This window comes from Corvus cornix, chromosome 1, assembly GCF_000738735.6.
Source record: "Corvus cornix cornix isolate S_Up_H32 chromosome 1, ASM73873v5, whole genome shotgun sequence".
Lineage (NCBI taxonomy): Eukaryota > Metazoa > Chordata > Aves > Passeriformes > Corvidae > Corvus > Corvus cornix.
The window spans coordinates 79,557,371-79,580,487 of NC_046332.1; the positions used below are offsets into that span (position 1 = coordinate 79,557,371).

The 23,117-nt window shown below is 36.0% G+C and overlaps 1 protein-coding gene across 1 annotated transcript in view; it reads left to right on the forward strand.

Annotated features, from left to right (window-relative positions):
* Positions 1–23,117, forward strand: part of ITGBL1 (integrin subunit beta like 1) — a 136,566-nt gene that overhangs the window by 51,536 nt on the left and 61,913 nt on the right. Inside the window, exons 3-7 of the mRNA XM_010394119.4 lie at positions 5,204–5,350; positions 8,581–8,703; positions 11,794–11,934; positions 14,674–14,814; positions 19,051–19,197. Coding sequence (XP_010392421.1) covers positions 5,204–5,350; positions 8,581–8,703; positions 11,794–11,934; positions 14,674–14,814; positions 19,051–19,197 — 699 coding nt within the window. The remainder of the gene's footprint in view (positions 1–5,203; positions 5,351–8,580; positions 8,704–11,793; positions 11,935–14,673; positions 14,815–19,050; positions 19,198–23,117) is intronic.

The window sequence follows — 23,117 nt, forward strand, 5'->3', positions numbered from 1 at the left end:
ACTGATGCAGTTCAACCTATAACTAGGCTGACATCATGCTCCTTTTTTATTCAAAGTGTGTCAGAATGATTAAAACCCGACATAAAATATTGTATAGATGAGTGAAGCAAAAGAACATAAATGAATCTGTATTTGCATGCAAGCGTATCTAGTGATGCATCGAACTCCAAAGTCCCAGCTTCCCAGCAGTTTAGTGAAGAAAGACGAACAACCTCTGAGGACTGTTCAGCCTACACAGGACCTGAGTCACTCTGCAGAAGTGCCTGTCTCTCATGATGGATTACAGACAGAGCTCAGCAAAAGCAGGCTTCCAAACTGATGCCCTGAATATGTGCAATACAGATGTGGATTCAGAACTTTTCGTCAGAGATTTTACCTTTTTACTTTTGCTCTTGCACCTGTAGGCATGCAAATATATAGTAGAAAAATATTTTTAGAAGGCACTTGGGTTGAGGTCAGGTGTCTAATCACAAAAGTATGTGATCAGAGCCTAATGCTTGTGGTTTAAATTACCATCTTTCTGCTCAGATGATTTAATTCCCAACCAGTTGTAACTTTCTATGTGGTTAAAATTCTTCACGTTTTCCCTGGGAAACTTGACATCAATCTTCCAAGGTTTAGACCTAATGGCAGTTTTAAAGGATAAACTGGGCTCAGGACCATATCACATACACTGTGTGCATAACTTCAGATGTGGATTTGTTACTGGTTCCGGTCCCTAATGATATCTCTTCAATGGGCACATCTCAGACACTCGTCAGCTAAAGGCTTAGTCACGCCATCTTTCCAGGACTGATGTCAATATGCAGTCATAGTCTTCTTGTTGTTTCCAACTGGAGAGATCTTAGCCTGTGACATCATTTCCTTGCCCCTAGTGTGTGATCCTGTGCTTGTATTTCCAGTTTCAATCCACTTTTACTATTTCAGTCCTTCAGATTGTCAGTCCAGTTATTTTTGTATGATCTTTCATCTTCACCTCTTTAGTGAGGTTTTAGAGGTTTGTTATTGCCAAATGTTGTTGGTGTTATCTGAATTTTTGTATCAGTATCAGTAAAACACCCACAGTTCCAGAAACATCATTTGAAACATAGCCAGTCATCATCCTCTGTTCCAGTAATATCCTCTTTTGTCCTAATGTTGTTTCCTTCCTTTAAACAACGTTGTGATTCTTTTGCATTTCTAGAGCATTTTATCCAGAATAATTTTTCTTTTCTTGAATGGCATTGTATCCAACATACATGATCCTATCACATGGATTTCATATGTTCCTTTTCTTACAATATTCATTATCTCATAAAAAGATATGCCAGGCTGTTTTGGCATAATGATAGTCTATTTTGGGTTAAAGCTGTTATTTCTTATATTCCATTTTCATTACTTCAGTGTCTCTAGCTATGCAATGCTTCATAGTTTATTTCAAATCCTGGCATAGCTCATGAGGTCACAGGCACTTGTTTTTATGTTGTCTGGATCATGTTCACTCCTTTTGCTTAAAAGAAATAAAAGCTAGGTTTTATTTTTCAGACAGTTGATTTCCAGCCTGATAGATTCATTAAAAGTCTTTGTTGTTGAACTGCCATTTATTGTAAAAGTATTTTAAGTACTCTCAAATGGAGATTATGGGGTCTTGGCCTCTAGGTCTAGACACTTCCTTAAAAATAGTTTTATGTCTTTGTTTTCTTCTCATCTTAGATGAATAATTTTCATTCCCACAGAGCATGTCATTAGCCACACTGCATTTGCTACTGGTAGTCAACATCCCCATATTAATTTTGTTTTGGACTGCCTGTAAATTGTCTTTAATCTTAACTGGGTTTTGCTGCTTGGTGAAGCCACTCTTTTTTCTGTTTTCTTTTTATTTGGATGATGAAAGTACATTTTAGAACGTGCAATTTTGCAAGATATGACCCTGCCTAACATTTTCTGTTCTCACTTTCTTCATGTATTTTCTGACATCTGACAGTTTTCCTAGCATATTAGTTTTATGTTCCACTGTACAAGCTTTCTGCATAATCTGGATATACTCTCTGAGATGACTGCTCATTTAGTTAGAAATGGAGCCCTTTGTTATGAAAGGTTTCTCCGCATGTTTGAAGCTGCAAGTTTTTCACAGTCCACAGCCAGTCTTTTTCTTAAAGGAATTACCGCTTTTTCTTGAGTCTTCCTTATTTCCTTGTTTTCTATTTTTTTGTTGATGTTGTTTTGTTGGGCTTTTCTTTAAAGTGAGGTTCTGATTTATTTATGTTTAGCATTTATTTGTGTAACAGCTATTCTAAAAAAATTAGAATGAATGTGTCATCATTTTGGGATACAGCTTTCTTCACCAACTGTTTAGTGAGGTCTTATACTTCATTTCTCTCATGTTATGTGTCACATCCTCAAATACCTGGGTCTACCCTTTATTGCTAGAATTTATTTTCTGGGAAGCTTCAATCTCACCTCATAATTTTCATAGTGCTAGTTACTCCTTATTTACTATTTCATAGTACTATTTGATTTCTAAATAATGCAGAAATTTGTACGCAACAAATGAGATCCTACAAAAACCTTTCTGAAAGAAATCTAAACCCAATGAGAAAACTTCTGTGCTTTCTTTAATTTTCTTACAGTTTATCACCTACTTGATTTATACTTCATCACATCATTATTTTTGCCATGAGGAAGACAATAATATTGGTACACGTGGGTAATAAGAAGAGGATTATGTCAAACTGATTTGCAGATCTACTGCATCCTCCATGTGACAGGGAAGATGCAGCAAAGTATACAAGCTATTGCAGGCAGTTTTATGGCCTTCTATGCTTCAGTATAGTCCTCTCACCCAAATTTTTGGGCAGAAGGTTGCCATTGCTTTACATTTAAAAAAAAAAAATCCAAATGGAAAAAGTGATATATTTTAAGGGATGGTAAGGTGAAAATCACACGTGTAATCTTACAAATTCATATTAGTTAGATTCCTGACAATTTCTTTCGGTTGCACGCAAGTGATCTTCCATTACTTCTCAAAGTTTAATTAATTTCTTTTCTTTTGTATTTTCTTGTTAAATAAAGCCAAGAAACTGCTCTGTATAACCACTTTCATGAAAGTATTTTATTAATCTTCTTTAAATAGGCTGTGTGCATTTTAAGTGAAATTATTTTTTTCCTTCATGCATCATGTGTTAGATTAGTGCATCTCTGTCTCTAACTGAGAGAGGTTATGCTGGACCATTGGTAATAACTTATAAGGAGTGACTTCTGCCTTACTCTGTCATTCAGACATGGGAATGGGAAAATGAGTCCTACTTTTATCAGAATATCTTTTTTTCACCAGCAGACATCAAACTGTTAAATCACAAGTGTGTCTCATATAGAGAATGCAAAGTCATAGTGACAAGTAATCCTTCAAAGGAAGGGAAACAGTTATTTTTTTTCTTTACTTTTTTTGTAAGCTGCCCTAGGATTCACCACCACTTGTCTGTCGGTGAAGCAGAGTAGCCACTAGAGTAGGTTTTTTATTCTGTATTTTATAATTTCTTTTCTTTTCCTTTACCAATGGAGAGTTATTCAGCAATTTTTAAGGTGGCAATTCATGTTCTAAAACAAGAGCTAGCATGTTCTCTTATGGTTTTGGTTTATGTGTTTTGCAGCTATTGAACTATCATGTCTTAGGACCATATTGGAAGGCAAGCAAAGTTTTATTGAGCAACAAAAGAGACTACCTTTTCTAATTAAAACTGTGTATTTACAATAGTTATTTAAATTCCTTCTTACTGGCAGCAGACTGAGGTTGTGTTTTTCAGGCTGTTGACTCTAACCGCAATGCGTTAAAAATAGACCGCAATTAGATTCTGTTTTTAAGATGCAGTGATAGGGAGGGAATCTTCTGTAAATCAAATATATATTCAAAAGATATTTATTTTAAAATTGAATGCCCTAATTTAAAAGAGTTGAAACTGTTTTCACATTTACTACCTAAAATTGTATAGGAATGCTAAAGAATGAAGTGATAAAAATTTGCATCTGGAAGTTAGTGTGAGAAATGATACTTAGTACGCAACATAAGTAGTGAAAATTGTCCAGCCTCTCAACCACCAGCACCCCCAAGTCCTTCTGGGCAGGGCTACTCTTGATCTGTTCATCCCCAGCCTGTGTTGATACCAGGGGTTGCCCTGACCCAGGTGCAGCACCTTGCACTTGGTCGTGTTAAGCTTCATGAGATTCCAAGGCACCTAATTCTTGAGCCTGTCCTGTGGATACAAAAATGCTTCTAGCAAGGATTTTCTTGCTATTTTCTAAGTCCGTGAGAGACTTTTCTCTCACAGAGATGGTAGCAGAGTTCTGTAAACAATGAAACGCCTGCAGCCTTGAGAAGCCTTGTTTATACTATAGTAGAAAAATATTTTGACAATGGATGTTTTAGGATTCTAGCCAATCACTCCCAAGGGGTGGCTGATCCTTGTCCAATTACACTATGAAGAAAAAAGTCTATAAAAGAATTTGTAAAATAATTAAATAAATCAATCTTGCTGCACAGTTCCTGCCTGCTGGATCTTCTCTCCTCCTCCCTAAGGCTGCGGGACACGGTGATACACCCTAGGGCATTTTTAATACTGTCCAGGTCCCTCTGGATGGCATCACATCCTTCAGGTGTGTCAACTGCACCACTCAGCTTGGTGACACCTTCAAATTTGCTGAGGGTGCACTTGATCCCTTTGCCTATGTCATTAATGAAGATATTAAATAACACTGGTCCCAGTACAGACCCCTGAGGGACTCCAGCTGCCAGTGGTGTCCTTCAGGACTCTGAGCAGTGGATCACTGCCCTCTGGATGTGACCACCCAACCAATTCCTTTTCCACCTAACAGTTCACCCGTCAAATCCATCTCTCTCCAATTTAGAGAAGGATGTTGTGGGGGCCTGTGTCAAAGGCTCTACGAAGTTCAGATAAATGACATCTGTAGCCCTTCCCTTGTCCACTGATGTAGTCACTCCATCATAGAAGGGCACAGGTTAGTCAAGCAGGACTCCCCCTTGGTGAAGCCATGTGCTGGCTGTCTCCTTTCTATTTTTTATTGTATATGAACTATGTTAAGTTAATCTGTTAGTCATGTTCATTTAACAATGTAATTGATGTAATCTATTTTAAAAGCTGGATAAGAAAATACCACTTTCTGAATGAAAAAATAAGGGACTTGACACACTCTTTCCTTCCTTTGCTAGGCCATGGAAAGTGTGACTGTGGGAAGTGCAAATGTGATGAAGGCTGGTATGGTGAAGCTTGTCAGTATCCAACTACTTGCAATCTTACATGGAAGAAAAGCAATGAAATGTGCAAGAATTCTCAAGATATCATCTGTTCTGGTGCAGGTAAGATGTCTTTTGTTGCTTTTGATACCTTAGTGGTCTCCCAGTGTTATCTTGAGAATCATTGTCGTTTCTAACTAGTAATTTTGTAGAGTATGTTTAAGAGACTGAGATATAACTGTATGTATACTAAAATGTTTAATTTTCCTAAAGGCCTGTTTCTGTGCATGTAATGTACACTGATTCAGAACACCTACTTTAGTACTCTGGTTTATCCATAGCTGTTTTGATTTGATGAAACTCCAGCCGTGTCATTTCTATTCCTCATCAAAATGTTGTGATAATGGCATTATCACAGGAAATGATGTAATTTCTATCATTGAGGAGGTATCTTTTCAGCTTTTTACCGGCTAGCGCTCGTAGTTCAATGCCTTAGAAAGCCTTGACCAACCTAGAGAGGTAGCACAGGCAATCCAGCATTTCAGTAGCTCTAAAATCGGTACCTGTATCAGCTGCAAAGCTGATACCACCAGCAGAAGCAAAGAGGGAGAAATATAGCTCCCTGCTCGCCTAATTTCCCGCAGTTAGATGCTTTCAAAAAGAAACAGGCGACAAGAGACGTTCGCAGAAAGAGTTGCAAAGCCAGAGAGGGCGGGGCCTCCCTTGATCTTCACTTTTATTGGGAGAAGGGGAAAGGGGCGGACTGGGGGCGGACCCGGGGTGAGCGGCCAATCAGACACTGCTGAAGAGTCTGAGTTACATTTGGCTTTGCCCGTGCTTGGAACAAAGGAGCTCAGAGCACGTGGCAGAGGCAAGTGTCTTGGGGAGGGGAGGGGAAGCTCAGAACAGGCAGCAACAAATCATGTGTTTGTGTTTACAGAATGAAGAAATGGCATTTGCAAATATATTTCCCAGACATTTATAAACTGTACAATTTTTGGAAACACTTTTAAATTGTACCTGTGATTATTAAAATAGTGTGTAGAAGATACGCTGAATCATTTAAAGGAGCATTTCCATCTTCACTGTTTTGATTTGGCAACAGTCTCTTCTGTAATTGTTTGGTTTTATAACAGTCCTGACTTAAATAGAAAGCCCTTTCAACAAAAAAAACCCCAAAACTGGAGGAAAACCAAATGGCTTTTTAGAAAACTTCATTGAAGAATGGTACATTTTAAAGGGCATTTTCTACCAATCAAGTTTTGAGACCAGAAATTGCCTTCTGGTTTTTCCATTACATTGATCTCCAAGTGAAAGACTGTTTCAAGAACCGCACTTCTGCTCACTATTGCTGGTCTTTAATTTCTGTTGAGTCCATACATTTTCATGCAACTGAATTTGTCACAAGTTAGTTCCTGACATGAGCAAAGGATCCCAAGGATATGTGGGACTTGTTACATAGAAGCTGGTTCTCACAACAGGATAAGAAACCAATTTAACATAAAACTATTAGTATGCAGCATACTGAGTAAATGATACACTTAATTTATGACAATAGATGTATGAAAGTTGTGATCAAGAGAGACATGAGAGATAGCTAAATGAGAAACTGACTCTCAAAAATAAGTATAGTTCATGGTATTTAGTCAAAGTTCTTAAAAAAGAACCTATTTCTATCCTTGGTTAGAAGTGGCCCCCCAGTCTTCACAGGAAAATGAACATAGCATAATAACCACTCCAAGTAGCTAAGGGGGAAGTGTTTGTGGCATCATGAAAAGAATAAATGCTTTTGCATTAAACAGGACAGGAATTCCAATGAGACTGACTAAGGAGTTTGGGGTAACTTTGATGGGCTGTAGCCATATGTATTTTGTCTTGGTGAGATTGCTTTTTGATTTGCTACTAGCGCTGTCATTAGGGTCTGAGCTCTGTTGTGTAATTGCCAATAAAAGATAGGAAGGGATGACATGAGCTGTTAAAAGTCAGTGCTCTGGTGTCACACAAATAATCATTTATTGTAATTTTTTTTTTTGGTAATCGATCAAGATCCACCTAAAATTTCAGTTTTCTGACTCTGTTCCTTATCATTTGTCAGAGCAACTAGGGCATCTGCCTAAACTGAGTTGTCTATGTGAGCAATATCTGCTTTTGGCAACAGAAGGAATGAACATTTTTATGATACAGAGTCTCTCTGACCTGTTTAGATACCCAATATAGGAATCAATTTTCTGTTTTATCTTCTTTCTTGTTCAGGAATTGTCTGTAATCATAACTGTTTTCTCAAAAATTGCACTTGTATTTGTTTACCAAGCAATTGTTGAAAATAATTGTAGCTCTGTAAGTTACTTATGTTGTATTATCAGTTGTATTACCTTACTATATTAGCTCCTGCAAACATTTTAAAAATTTACTCTATTGGAATGGCCATGTCTGTCACAGAGTCCAATACTTCTCTTCTTTGGATTACCGTGACGTTTATTAAAAGTTCTGCTATGCTTGTAAGGGTAAAACATCAACTGGTTTCTGCAATCTTGTGTAATATCAGCATAAAACTTATATTTTGGAGAACTTCTTTGGTGCCAATAACCGTGTTTTCTAAAATACATATGGAAGTCATGTGAAGAGTATGAATGTTGTGAATTTTTAAAAAATCTTTACTAGCTGACCACAAGGCCCCAGTAATGGCATACTGCACAAAGTTCCTACCCTTTCAATTTTAATAAAGGTAGGGACAGAGGTAGGGAAAAGGGGTTTCTTATATGAATGGCATAGTAATACTTCTGTTTCTAATGTAATTTTAATGCATTTGTGATTTTTTTTGGACTGTGGAACTCATTCATATGTTTATTTATGGCCCCAGGTCAGATAGACCCTCTGAGGAAAAAGGGGGGATTCCTCTTTCCCAGGGAGCAATAAAACAATTTTTTCCTATTCAGGAGGGCAGGTCATGGAGGGAGGCAGCCACAGAGCTGAGGGGCAACCTTCCTCATAACACCAAGGAGCAAAAGTGTGACCAGATGAGAGGTGATAGAAGAGAGATCGGTTTACAAATCCATTTGCATTCTTTGCATTTCCTGAGTGTGCTGGCTTTTCATTATGTCAGAATGCTTTCTTTTGTGGTTTATGTTGTGAAAAAAACAGCTTTACACTTCCAAGGCACTTGAGTGCTCTATCTCTGTACAGCTAAGATTAGGCTTTTTGTTGATATGGATAATTTCTGTGTCTGTCTTTATTTGGGTGGATGATCTTTAGATTTCAGCCTTCTCGGAAATAAAATATGTACCATCTTGGACGGATTAATGAAACAATTTCTATAATCTGCAGTCATTGAGTAATCTCTTAAATGTTTACAGGCACATGTCAGTGTGGCAGGTGCAAATGTGCAAACTCAGAAGGAAATGGACTGGTGTATGGCAAATTTTGTGAATGTGATGACAGAGAATGCATTGATGATGAAACAGGAGAGATTTGTACAGGTATGTATCTTAACGAGTGCAAGAAAAATGATGAAGATTAATACAGGCTGTTATTTAATTGTGTGGTTCTATAAAATATTTTTACTGAATGTACGGCTTAAAAGTAACTCTATTTGCAAGACTTTAGATTGCAAATTGTAAGGGGAAATTTCAGATGCAAAAATGAACTAAGCATAAGGTTAAAGAACGAATAAATCCTGTGACACACTGCTCTTTTTGGAAGAGCTGCAAGGAGGATTGTACAGGATAATTCACTAAGGTAATTCATAGCTTAGTGTGTCTTTCTTGAGTAGAATATATGAGGAATGTGAGAACATTGTGGCACAGATGAGAGAGAGCAGAATGGACGACATACAAAAAAAAAAACCCAAACCAAAACTAGAAAATAGATTATTAGGAATTTTTTCAAGGAAACAAAAATTAAAAATATCAAGAATAAATGTAGGATGATAACTCAGAAGCAAGAAGATAAAAAGAGAAAGGAATGGATAAGGAAAAAAATCACCTGCGACAGGAAAGGCAAGAAAATAAGATGGAATGAACTCTGCTGATAGATAGAAAAGCAACTGCAATTCAAACTGTTCTTTCATGTCATTATAAGGCAGGAACCTGGCAGTTAAATATTGTTTAACACACAACATTTATGGCATTATAAATGCTGTTGCCTATATTACGAAGGAGGCTTGTCCTTGAGCTGGAAGGTGCTACGAACTTTGTTCAAGCTACACACGTGAAGATTGTGTCCATACGCACACAAGAGTGTTCCAGTCTGCTCCTAGACTGTTCATATCTGGTGGTAGTGCTTCCTCTGTGTGTGTATCAAGAGAGAGAGTACTTGTGTAAAATAGCTTCCTCTGTCTTTTCCTTATGCAGACAGCAAAATAAATTATATTTAAGTGCCTTTGAAGGCAAAAAGAACTATTTTTTTAAGTCCTAGGATTAAGTAGGTATTTTAAATGAGGGTATACAGAAAGGTCCTCCAAAGTCCAGATTCAGGAGCAGGGCATAGTATTTCCAGTAACTGCCTAAAATAAAATGAATGGAGTGCAACATTTTTTATGTGCCAGTGATTCCATTTATATTTGCTTCTAACCATTGCATATGGTACCAAATATGATAAAAAAATTGTCATTCATTTAGTTCCAGAAAATTTTCCTACTGGTGTTTTTGTCTGTTTTTTTTTCCCCACGCCTGTTTTGTTGCTGGTTTGTATTGTTAGGTTTTTCTTAGCTTTTATTTCCTGTTGTCTCATCCACTCATGCTGTATTCCCGAAAAGACCAAATGCATCTGTGTATAAAACTAGTCTTATATGTATGGAGGATTCAAAGGGATATAAAGGGACAGAAAGTGTTGGTAGATTGAAGTCTCTGAAGTCCGTGATTGATCAGTATTAAAGCCATGCTACCTCATGGAATTTTTGGAGTCTTCTAAAGTAAGGTATAAGTTATAAACTAATGTTTTGCTTGACTTGGCTAGGTTGTTGTAAGCTGAAAAGTTTATGCACACAACTTATGAGTGTTATATGTTGCTTTACTTTCTAACAAATATCTACAATACAAAATCATGTGTTGAACCAGGCCTTATGCAGGAAAAATGTGTATGACAGCCCATGAACTTAAGGTCAAAGGCACATCATTTCCTCAACTGTGAGCTGGGATTTTATCCTGGAAAAGCATACAATGTTGTGCTGAGATATAGATGACATGCCTTTTAATATTTGCACAAGGGCACTGCATTTTTTTTAGCAAATCAGTTATTAGGTAGGGCAAAGTTGCAAAGATGTGTTAAGCTTTTCCATCTTCAGTTGGATTTTTATCAGTCAGCTGACTATCACTTTTTATTTGAGGTTACATAAACTTTGGAATCAAGATACAGCTTATTTTTTTAAAAGTATCATATCTTCTAGCAAATTAAATTCTGGTCCTGATCTTTTTTTTAAACTAAGGCTTTTTACTCTAAGGGAGCAGTTTTTCCTCCTGTCAACAAGAGGTAGTGGCAAATTTTATTGTTTAATTCATATTTATTTGAGGAGTATAAAAGTATGAGTGAAGAATGAAGTACTGATGTTTTAATCTGTGAAAATTGCCTCTAGATCAAATTATTACACTCCTTTAGTATTTTTCCTTTTATTTGCTGTCCACTGTTAATGATCAACCTCTTGGTAATAATAATTATTTTAGATTGTCTTTGTTGTTTAATTATCTAATTAAATTAATTGTTTTTTGACATTTAACCAAACAATTGTAACGAAAATTCCATGTGTAGCTGCAAAAACAGGAAAAATTTGCAGTCTTGATAACTGAGGATATAAATTGACCAGATTGTGACAGAGGTGCCCAGATCTACTGAACTCAAAGCAAGAAAGAACAAGATCCTGACTCGATCATTCTATTAAAGAATTAACTTTGGGCTCTAAGATTAGTAAGAATTGAAGCTACTTAATTTAAGAGCTTTGTGCCATGAAGCACATGGCACAGGTACCTTAGCAGATCAAAATGTTCCAGAGCTGGTTTCATCCAGGCTCAGATGATGCAACCATCTTTTTTGGGAATGTATGTTTTGTTAAATGAACATCTGAAAGATTCTTTTTGTAAATAATTCTCTTTTATGAGCTGGTTTAGCCATGTTCTAAAATCTTCTTGACCGGTAAGAAGGGAAGCCATATACAACATAGTCTGTGTATAATAGTTGCAGTAAAGGGACCTTGATTTTATCTGAGGAGTCAGGGACACACAATGTGTTCTTAGACATGCCAAGTATGTCTCCTGCCTTAATGTGTAAAACTGTGCTTAAATTTTATTACAGTCTTCAAAGTTTACCTATAAAGTAAAAAAAAAAAAAAAAGTTCAAAAAGATAAAATAATTATGTCAATTAGCGTTTATTGATTACATTTAATCTGTGATTAAAGGAAAAGTATAGTTCAGATATACTTTGTCTTATTTTATGTAGTCCTACATGGTCTATAAATTGTTTCTATTCTGTGTACAGCACTAAAAGTTTTTAAGAGAAAAGATCAAAACAGTTAAATTGTTAATGCCTTTTAAAAACTTGCCTCTTTCTTACTGTACAAAATTTGTTTTGGCTTAAGGCCATGGAAAGTGTTACTGTGGAAACTGTTACTGTGAGGCTGGTTGGCATGGAGATAAATGTGAATTCCAGTGTGACATCACCCCCTGGGAGATCAAGAAAAGATGCACATCTCCAGATGGGAAAATCTGCAGCAACAGAGGTGTGTCATTTGCATGGACCTTCTACACATATTTATATAGTTGGCTTTTATTTTACTCTATGCATTCTCCACAGTAGGACATAGATTGTGTTTGCTAAGAGTTTCTCATTGTTCTCACCTATTTCAGGTCTGGATATACACTTCCAAGTGGGTAGATACCTGTGTTTTGGTATAAACTTACACAAATCCACATCCACTTCTTGATTAAGCAAACCCAAGTTGTTCATATTCTTTATTTTTGTAGTAAGACTGAGCAGGATAATTTGTCATTTAGTACATCTGTGTTTTGGTGAAATACCTACCTTGCAAAATAAAATATTACCAGATTTTTGACTTTGAATGAACTGGTGCTGTAAGGTCACAGAACTGTATATATCGATTCCCTCTTAAAGAAGACTTAGGACCCACAGTTGAATGGGGAAAATGAATACACAAAGCATTTAATTTCCCCTACAACCTGAAAAAACACCTGTGAAGTGTTCAGTAACAATGCTGTGGAATGTATAGAGTTGGAAAGGTAGACTTCATACAGTTTTTCTAACTATATGAGGTTTTATTTGCAGAAAGTTCTGGAATTTAAATTTTACCTTATACGTCTGTCTAATTTTGCCTTTCTTTGGCAGAAAAAAAAAGAAAAAAAGGAAAAAAGCACCCACAAAATAAGGTTGCTTTTCACTAGCTGCTGTCTTCAGCTTCATTGAACAAGGAGTTAAAAAAAATACTGGGTTTTTTTTGACAATAAGCCAGAATAATTATAGTAGCACATAAGCAAGAGTCACATAGATACCTCTCTTAAAAACATCTCTACTGACAAAACCTGCTGTACTGTGAACATCTAATCATCCTGAGAGCATTTAGAAAACTCTCTTCTCATAATTGGGAGGAAATTGAAAGCTTGGCTCAAATACAGAGATCATGTAGGCTCATTTAGTCTTGGGACTTTAGCATAAAATTTTTGTGTAGTTCTGGAAATAATAGATATCAAAGTGTTTTCATATCAGATGCTTTCTTTGCACTGAGAAAGTAATTTCTTGGCAAAGAATTTCTCATCAAAGCAAGCTTTTAATCAAATTTGAAATTTTAATGTGCGATGATTTCTTTAAACTGGCATTGCAATGGGAGAAATTGTGTGAATAGCATAGCTGATGTTCTGAGTAGCTGCAACCTCCTGTACAAAGGTACATTTGTGTGATACTTCCCTGTCTTTAGCCTGTCATGTATTTGTGATTTTATCTTCATAAGAATTATGTAGGCTTCTGACAACATGAAGTTGCTTTCCAAGAAAGTATTTCTGCTCCATTTAGTCTTAATTACTGAGTGTTCTGTGTTTATACATCCTGTGATAAAAGTGCAGTTCATCTTGTCAGTCTTGAGCCCTCTAAAATCAAGTATCAAGGCTAACCTTGCTGCCCACCCTCTTTCAGTACTAAGATGGATAAATTGTTCTTATCTTTTCCCCTGCTCTATCTAGTCAACCATCTTAGACCACATGTGAAAATTTAGATTTTAAACTTTGGTGAGATCATGTTCTGCATTCTGACATGCAGGACAGCTGATCCAAATTAACTTTGAAGTTGTTTCTGGGGGGATTAATCACTCTCCAGAGGCACTTCCTCTTTTTGTTGGTTGGTTGGTTGGTTGGATGTTTTTCTTCTTCTTCAGTAATGTCACTGAATTGTTAAAGTGTAAAAAATTAGGCACAAATTTCTTGAGGGCTCTCTCAGGGTTTTTAGCACTAAACAGGGTAGTAGCCCTTCCTGCTTCATGTCACGCATGCTGGATTGTGTAGACCTTCTCCTTTTTTTAGACAATGTGCCCATATCTATGTGTACTGTTTAGTCATCCTGTCCTGTTGTCCTCAAATGCATTATATTGTTTAGAGTAACATAAATAAGATGACAGTGGTGTAGGCAGAGTAGCAGAAGGTGAAGCCACTCTGCAAGAAATGAACTGCATGCATCAGTAAGGTCAGGCTGCTTCTAAAAGCCTGTTGGCATCTCAAAAAAAGTAGTGAGTGTGTTGCCCTGAAGCATATTTGCATTTCTGAATAAAGAAAATACCTTTTTTTGTTTGGTTGAGCTTTTTTTTTTCAGATTTTCCCAAATAAGTAGGATGCATATTCTCTTCATATTAGTAAAATATGCAAATTTGTATTTCTGTCATATTCATATTTCTTCTCATTGTAAGCAACAGGGTGTGGCCCTGAATATTGACTTGGGAAAAGTATCCTTTCATGTAGATCTGTGCTGTTGTTCTTCATAGGTAAAGAATGACCTCCTAGACATTTTTGGCTGTGCTAGTTTGGATTCTCTTGTAGTTTAAATGTTTATGCTTTAACAACCATTAATTATCCCCTGTGCCCAAGCCCAAGTCATTTAAACAGAATTGATTTTCATTGTCATTACTGACAGGGCAAATTACTGTTGATGTCAAAGATGTACAACTCTTCTGTGAGGTACATTTTTTTGTTGACTCCTAACAAGGCTCAGTAGCAAAAAGAAACATGAACAGGAAGCCAATTTGTTTGTATAAAGTATTGCTACTAAATAATCATAGAAGGTTTCAAATCATAGAAGATACGCACAACGTCATGATTATCACTTGCAGCTTTGAAACTGCATTCCTGTGAGAGCTGAAAATTCACAAGTGCAAATTCCTGTAATCAGAGTGCTATTACTCTAAATTACACAGTTAATCTTCTATCTCTGTGTCTTTTTTTTTTTTTCTTATCATTTTTAGGCACATGTGTATGTGGGGAATGTACATGCCATGATGTTGACCCAACTGGTGACTGGGGAGATATTCATGGAGATACTTGTGAGTGTGATGAAAGAAACTGCAAAGCAGTGTATGATAGATACTCTGATGACTTCTGTTCAGGTAAGGTTTGTCTATAAAGGGGACTTATGTGTAGTTTCATAAAAAACCTTCCAGCTGGTCGGATCTTCCTCTTTCCTAGTGCTCCAATTCTCATTTTCCTATCTTAAAATTTACCCAGCTTGGGGGGCAGGAGGGGGGCTTGAAGGAGGCTTTTTAAATTAAAAGACATTATTCTGGTTTTTTTTCCATGCCGTTTAACAAAATCCTGTAAATATTAAATTATTTTAGGTGCCCATCTCCTTTCTAATACTCTTGTGTTCAGTGTAACCTAAGATGAATTGGATAATAGTTGAAAATTTAAAGTATAGATCTGTACTTTCTTGGGGAAATTTGATTTTGAAAGTTCATTAGATCAAATTGTGTTTGTTATTTCATTTTATATGTCAGGGAGATGATAATCAAGAAGAAGAAATTCAAGGAAAAATAAAAAATGAGTCAATGAGAAATGGTACCTTGAGAATTCAAATTAATATGAGAACAAGTAGAGCATCAATACTTGAAAAATATGACTATGTGGCCCAGCTGCACATCTGAAGCTGTAGCCCAGACTGTACATCGTAGACACATCCATCTTCCTTTTTCTTCTACTTGTACTTCAGAGCATTATATTCAAAACAGTTTCCATCTGTCCATCCCTCCATCCATCCATCCATGGTTTGCAATTTAGATGTTCCATGCATCAGCTATCAAAAGCTGAGATTCTGAGAGAGACTTGCATGCAATTTTATGTGGATGCTAATAAAGATGCTAATACTATGCAGGAGAGAAGGACTTTGATCAATACATGGCATGCAGTTTGTACACACAGGAACTCTGCAAAAGCAAATGAACACGGTTTCAAAGGGACTTTGCAGATTAGAGGTTGTCAGCTTGAATGGATCCTGTAGAAATCTGGTCTGGCCTAATTAATAATAGGAAGAATGCAGTCACATCAAGGACGATAATGATGTGGTATATTTTCATCCTATTCCTAGAGTGAGAGATGTCACATAGAAAGATCATAGGAGTTGTCTGTAGTAGAGAAAGAAAGCTGAAACCAACATGATATATAAAGTTTTCAGCCTTTTCTTTGCCTGTTTAAAAAGTGAAAAGTTTTGCAACTGTTGTGTTTATTTTTTTTTAAATACATATTCAGGAATTGCTAGCTAATAAAATGAGGGGGAAAAAAAGCTTTACTGAAAACCTTCAGTGACTCAATTTACTAGTTACTATTCAGCCACTTGCAGATATTATATAGATTTATTTAATGAATGAGCTGGAATGATGTAGAACTGTGTGCAGTCATGAGAGCAGCAGGAAGATTGACTTTGTTGTCAATTTTTGAATGTATCACTGTGTTGCTGTCAGTTATAGCACTCAGGCACTGATCAAAATATCAGCATCAGCTAAGGAATACAAAGCTTCGAACCAACAAGGTAAATGCACTCTCTAGTTAAGGGTGAACACAGGAGTTTTAAAGCTAATTAGATTAAAGCAAGCCTGTGGCATTTACAAATAATGCTGTAGAACTGAAATAATGATGTTTGAACTCCCCCTTTCCTGGACGTTACTGCCTTTGCAGCTGCTGCTGCCCAGGATGGTAATGGTTGTAAGAAAGCAGAGGATAAGAAAGTACAGACAGTTACAAAGGGTCTTGGGAGAAGATATTGCCATGTGATATCAGATTAAGGACTGGTACATTGTTCTTTATTACAAAGACATAACTGTAAATGAGGAAAACTTAGATATAAAAGGAGGGATGCATATGGTTTGCTTAATGTGACTAAAAATCAAGTTGAAGTATAGCTTTATTTTTCTGTCAACTCGTCAAAAATTTTAGTACTAATTATTTTTATCCATTCCCTTTCCATTATATTTTAGAAAAGCCTAATTCAGTCTTAGCTGGCCATCCAAGTATACATTCCTAAAATAGATTGTGCAAAAAAATCCATTTGCACATGCAGCAGTGTGAACAATGTCTTCTAGTCCTGCTGTTTAGTCCTGTTTCAGAAATAGAAACGATGCATAAATTTTAATTTTGGTTTATTGTGGTAGACAGGCAGAATCTGCAATTAAATCAAAGGTTTGATAGAGGAATTGTAGCGGGACAGGTTTTTTAATTGCTTATATGAAAACAATTTACTTATTGCACTAAGTGTGCACCCTTTAGGTGTATCTGCAAAATATCTTCATTGTTTCTCACAATTATTTGTAAATTGATTTGTAATGAATCCAAGAATGATTTGTTAGATTAGGGAAAATAATCCATCTCTCTTAAAACCTTCATCAAACAGAAATGATACAAAATTTTCTTGTCTTGTTCTGTCTACCTAATAGATAGAGACAAGAAACCACTTTGTCCTGAGTAGCATGTAGAAATTATAGGAAATCACGTTTTCATGTAAAGAGTTTTACTCTAACTGAATGAAATTCTATTTTCATTTAATAAAATACAAATTACAGGGGTTGACAGCCCTGATGTGAGGATTTGACATCACACAAGGGCAGCTCCCTGCAGAAGCTTCATATGGCTTGAGGTGACTGTTATTTCACAGTACATCATATTGTCAACTGGATGCCTTCTTTTAACACCTGAAGTGCTATTCAGAATGTTACTGAATTCTGAAAACTGTATTTCAGAAATCTTCTCAACATTAAAGTGTTTATCTTCATTTAAAGAGATAGTAGCTTTCATGACTTGACACAGAAAGAAAACATGCTTCCATAAGAAAATTCGTATGTTCATATATTTCATTAGTTCCTTTGCTGTGGCTCTAGCAAAGAAACTATTGTATGAAAGCACATAATCTTCTCATAAGTATCTATCTGGGTCAGGGAACATAAATACAATTCACAACCTGTCAGCAGGGACACATGAAAGCAAAGGACAGAATCATGGGATCACAGAATGGTTTGTGTTGGAAGGAACCTTAAAAATCATCTTGTTCCAACCCCTGCTATGGCAAGGGACACCTTCCACTAGACTGGGTTGCTCAAATCCCCATCCAGGCTTCCCTTGAATACTTACAGGGATGGGGCATCCATAGCTTCTCTAGGCAACTTTTTTCAGAGCCTCACCACCCCCACAGCAAAGAATTTCTTCCTAATAATCTAATCTAAACTCACCCTCTAAACAAGAGGAAGCTTGTTATGCTTTTAAAAAAAAACCCAAATGACTGATGTAAAGAAAAGTTGTTTTGGGAAATTAATAAAACATATTCTGGGGAGCGCTCTGATGGCTACTGGAATGCTTGCTTCCTCCCATTTTATCCTTGTGAACTGACAAAATAATATGTTTTATAAATTAGTCTTAAAATGCAAGTATGGTTAGAAAGAGATAAAATGTCTGTAACTATGGTTTTCAAGAAGAGTATGGATAGAGAAGTGGACATTGGAGCAATGCTTTGGCCCTGTGTCCAATGAATGATGACTGTGTGAAAATTGTGAGAGATTTAATCTGCTGTCCAAGCTCATGGAAATAAACATTTGATTTTGTGGCAAGGAATGTTGTTTTGCTGATTCTCAAGCTTTTCTCAGTGCAAGGAACATGTTGTATTGCCAGAATGTCACTGCTTTACGCAAAGAGCATAAAGAGGGAGAAGGACAATGATCTTTGTTTTCTTAGTTTTCCTGGAGAAAAACTCAAGAAAAATTGGGTATGTTTGCATTCATATAGAGGAAATGTACATGCAGGGAAGAGTCCAAAACATGCAACCAAAAACCATATCCAACTGTCCTACTGAAATGAGAATTGATTATGTCCAATATTTCAATATTTTATTATTTGTATATCGCTGTAGTAGAAGGCACTGGATTGAGGCTTGGCATTGATGTGACATTTCTCTAGGGGATCATGTTGATTGCAAGTAGATAAAGGATGGTATTGATATATTTCTGAGAGAATATGCTGCAACTATGGTAGAAAAAGAACACAAATGAAATACTGCCTTATGACATTCCACTTTTCGAAACAGTGTTGAAATGTATATTTTTAATCCTTCTTCCATCCTTTGCGTTAGATCACATGCTAAGTGGCAAAACATCCCTTAAGGAAAAAACCAGAAAAGGGAATATGGCTCAAATGGAATGGTAGACTAGTGCTATTTTCAGAAACAAAAGTAGATATAGTGAATTGGCTGTATTTTTTGCCAGTCTAATTACTGAATGAAGCCCCAAGTTTGATAAAGTTCATCCAATTATGAGTTTTTTATACCTCATCAGAATGGAGGTTAATCTTGAATTGTATTCATTGGAAAGGTCATGGACAGTGTAATTGTGGAAGATGTGACTGTAAAGAAGGCTGGACTGGGAAAAAGTGTGAACATCCACGTTCGTGTCCAATGTCAGTTGAAGAAAGTGCTAAGAAATGCCAAGGAAATTCTAATTTACCTTGCTCTGGAAGAGGTAAGCACATTTCTGGAAGAATTTTCTTGCCCTTTAAATGTACTTCCATTAAAAGAATATTAACAGATGTCCAGCATTACTAGTACTAAAAAATATGTACCTTCTTGGCTTTGTTAATGAATCACACCCTGTGAGTTAGGAGAAGGGAGGAGAAGAATACAAAGGTCACCTATTTTTCCTGCTATGTGTTTTATTTTACATATCTTAATGTTTATTTTGGATGTTTTCAAGGGTGCTTTGAAAATTGCCATAGTTTAATCTTGACTAAAGATACGTTAAAAATATGAATTTATTTTGTAAATTTTTGACAAAAGCAGCATGAGATTTTCAGCCTGTGTAAAATGTTGTGCCACCATTGTGATAAGGACTGCTTGGATTTTCTCTGCTTAAGAAACTGCCCTTTAGGTGCAGGACTGACTTCTATAAAATGCAGCTGTGCTTCAGCACAGTTTGCTAGTTGGCCACTGGCTTTTCATTTGAAGCATTTCTTTGTGACGCTGTAGCCTTTTCGAAAGCTTTGTCTAAAAATATATAGTAAGTCACTAAATACATGTTGCAAGCAATTTTTCTCAGAAGGAAAAGGACCTGCTAATTTTCCTCTGTAGCTGTGTGAAAACGTGGTTTTCTGCAGAGAGAAGAGAGAAAAGTAAATACAAGACAGAATATTGCTAGAACTGGTAATTGAAGTTATGAATTCTACCTATTTAAGTGTTTTCTGGGAAAGGTCTAAAGCAACTCTTGAATTACTGCATTTGACCCTTAATGTCAGTTCATTTGTGATTTATTCTTTCACTAATGCTATCTAACATAGTCAAAAATTGTAGGCTGTCTACCCAAGTTATGTCTGTGATAATTGTACTATTCTCCCCCTGTAATTGTCTAGCAGCTCATTTACTTCATAAATGTAGCATTAGGAGTATCTTAAAAGAACTATGTATTGACAAAATTGCTTGCTTTTTTCTTAATTAAGCTACAGTTTTCCAGTTAATTGTATCTCTCTTTTCCTGCTAAAATTTTTCACCAGAATTTTTGACTACAAGTTATTTGGAAAATAGGCATCTTTAGAAAATTAATATAATTTTATTGTTCATGTTTGCAAGAATGATAACTAAAAGAAAGAAGCATTGACTTTTGACTTACTTTATTTTTTTTAATACTGGATCTTTTTCTTCCTGCCCTTATGGATGCTGAATATCTCTTCTTTCATCTGCTGCACTACAAATTGTGTATCTTGAGAGATTGGAGTCAGCTGATTTAATTGCATGATTTAATTGCATTGTCCTCTCTGAGAGTCAAATGACAAAGGACGAATGAAAATCATAAAACCGAGTTTAATTTTAATAAATATACAGTGTTGAATTCTTTAAATTAGGCATAATAAGAAGAGTAAGTTTAAAGATTTTAACATCAATGACAATATTTCTACCCTCTTGGCTATCTGAAAAAACACCTAATGATGCTGAGAATGTTCTCCTGTTGAGATACTGGCAGAAATAAGTAATTTGCAGGTGAATTCATTTGACTGAACGATCTGTTGGTCAAAATTTTCAAAAGCAGTATCTATGGGAACAAAAGGCTTAATGGGTAGTGGCTTTCACTGAACTTTGACTTCCAAACAAGAAGAGATCACTAAGGTGTTCAAGGAGTGCAAAAGGCACAGGTGTGGATTTAGGACATAGTGTGATAGACAACTGCTTGTTCCTAATAAAGGAACAAGAAATTCTGCATTCCAGGCTTGAAAAAAATTCCCCATGAAAACTTCCATTTAAAAATGGAAAATATTATCTTTTTTTAGTCCTATGAACAATTTTGTTTAAGAAATTGGGAAGATATTTTAGTCTACTCATCTGTGTTTTACTGGACAGTGTATTTTTTTTACCTTGGATTTACTCCATGGAATTCCCTTCCTTCCATGATATTTTGGATATAAAAAAAAGTGTAAGAAAGTTTCTGAGCTGCTTAAGTAGGGGTTAGTTCCTATGAGAAATTGTCATTCGACTTGCGCAGTTAGACTCGGTGCCATTTTGAAATCTCACTACTTGTCACGGGCAGAAGTGTGACACAAGCAAATGAAACAAAATAAGGTTTTCCAATCAAACACAATCTCTTTCAAGTCTTCAGGAGTGGGAAAGGCCATACACTTGTAAAAACATTCCCAATTTTTCTGATGTCCTTAGAGAAGATTGTGTGACGAGGAAAGGAAAGTTTGAAAAGGGAAAGGAAATGTTACCTTTTCCATCTGAAAATGATGGTAGAGAAACAGTAATCCTTGCACAGGTCAGTAATCCACTGCACTGCTGAGGAAGTTGAGTACTTACGTCCTTATTTAGTGGGAGCTTTTGGTAAGGCAGTTCACGTATGGAATAAGACACACAACAGGATGTCCAGAGATGCAGGTGCATGACTTTATGATTTTGCCATGTATAGTGTTTCCTTAAAGAACGTTTTCTGTTCATCTGTACCTCTTTTTTTAGATTTAGATACTCTTTTTGTCTTTAGCAATGGAAACTAAGAGAATTGGCACATCTCACCCAGATTTTGAGAACCCTGGGTTCCCTTAACTATTAGTCATGTAATCTCAGCAAGAGAAAAAAAGGTATAGAAGAAAAATAACAGTGAAAAAAGCATCTTCTTGTACCTTAAATGTATCAGGGGTACATAAATTTGTATTAAAGTTTTAGAGAACTAAAAAAATGTTAGGAAAAACACAATTAGACAATCACTATCTATAAAATGCTATAAATTATAATTTCTCAGTCTACATTTTGCTCTTCTGAGAGCAGATGAAAAGGTGAACTTGGTTTTCAGACTGTAATTCCCTTCCTGGTTTTCCCTGCTCACAGGAATAACAAGCTGTTTCATGGGTGCTGGTCGGCATGTGGGGAGAACAGAGAGGCTGCCAAAAACATATTACACTGAGGTCTTACATTTCTTAGCTGCTCCAGCAGGTGAAGGAGAGAGGAGGCTTCATATTGACATACTGCATAGTAAATGAAAATGTTTACATGCTAAAATGATGTTATAAAGACAGAGGAATTACAAATCCTCTCAGTTACACCAATCAGGCTGCCTATACCATCAGTAGTTCCTGTTATATATAAAGTGAGAAAAGAAAATTTTGGGAATAAAAACACATTAAGTACTTTCCAAAAATTACTTTCCGTACAAAAGTCTTTTGAGGACGAGGAGCGATTCTAGGCATCTTCATTCATATAAAGTGAAGAATTCCTTCTACACTTTTATTCCCAAGAATGTTGATTTTTTTTAAACTTGCTGCATGACTTTTAACTGTAGATGTAATACTGTCATTTTTTTTCACAGTGAAAATCAGTTACTTTTAAGAGCACACTGTGCAGCAAGACCAGTGTCAGAGATAAAGGAAAAGACATACTAAAAAATCATTATGGTTAGAAATAAAGAAATACTATATTGTTATCAGGATTAAGGGAAAAGCCAAACCACTTTTCTCTTTAAAATGCACATCACTCACTTGAGTTTCCCCTTCAGGTACAAAGCAGATTTAAAAATAGTTTTAATAAAAAAGCCTTCAGGAAGAGAGCTGAAATTAAAAAGAGTAGGTTTTGAGAATAATAGATGAGAGGGGTTTTTAAAAATAATCTTGTTTTCCTCACTTACCCTTGGTGAACGCAGCCATTCCATGGAAGATTTCCAAAGATAGATAAATGAAAAATCTTCTTATTGGCATTGTCTTTTACCATTTAAATATATTTTCTATAATTGGTTTTAGTTATTTGCCACATGGAGAAAATGAAACTATTTCTTTATTGGTGAAGTTCCTCCTTACACCTGTGCTCTAACATTGGCTAACTGAAAAATGAAGGGATTTTTTGATTCTGTACTTAAAAAATTTCTGTTGTTTTTAAAAAGGCCCCTAAATCCCATTTTCAAAATACTAAATT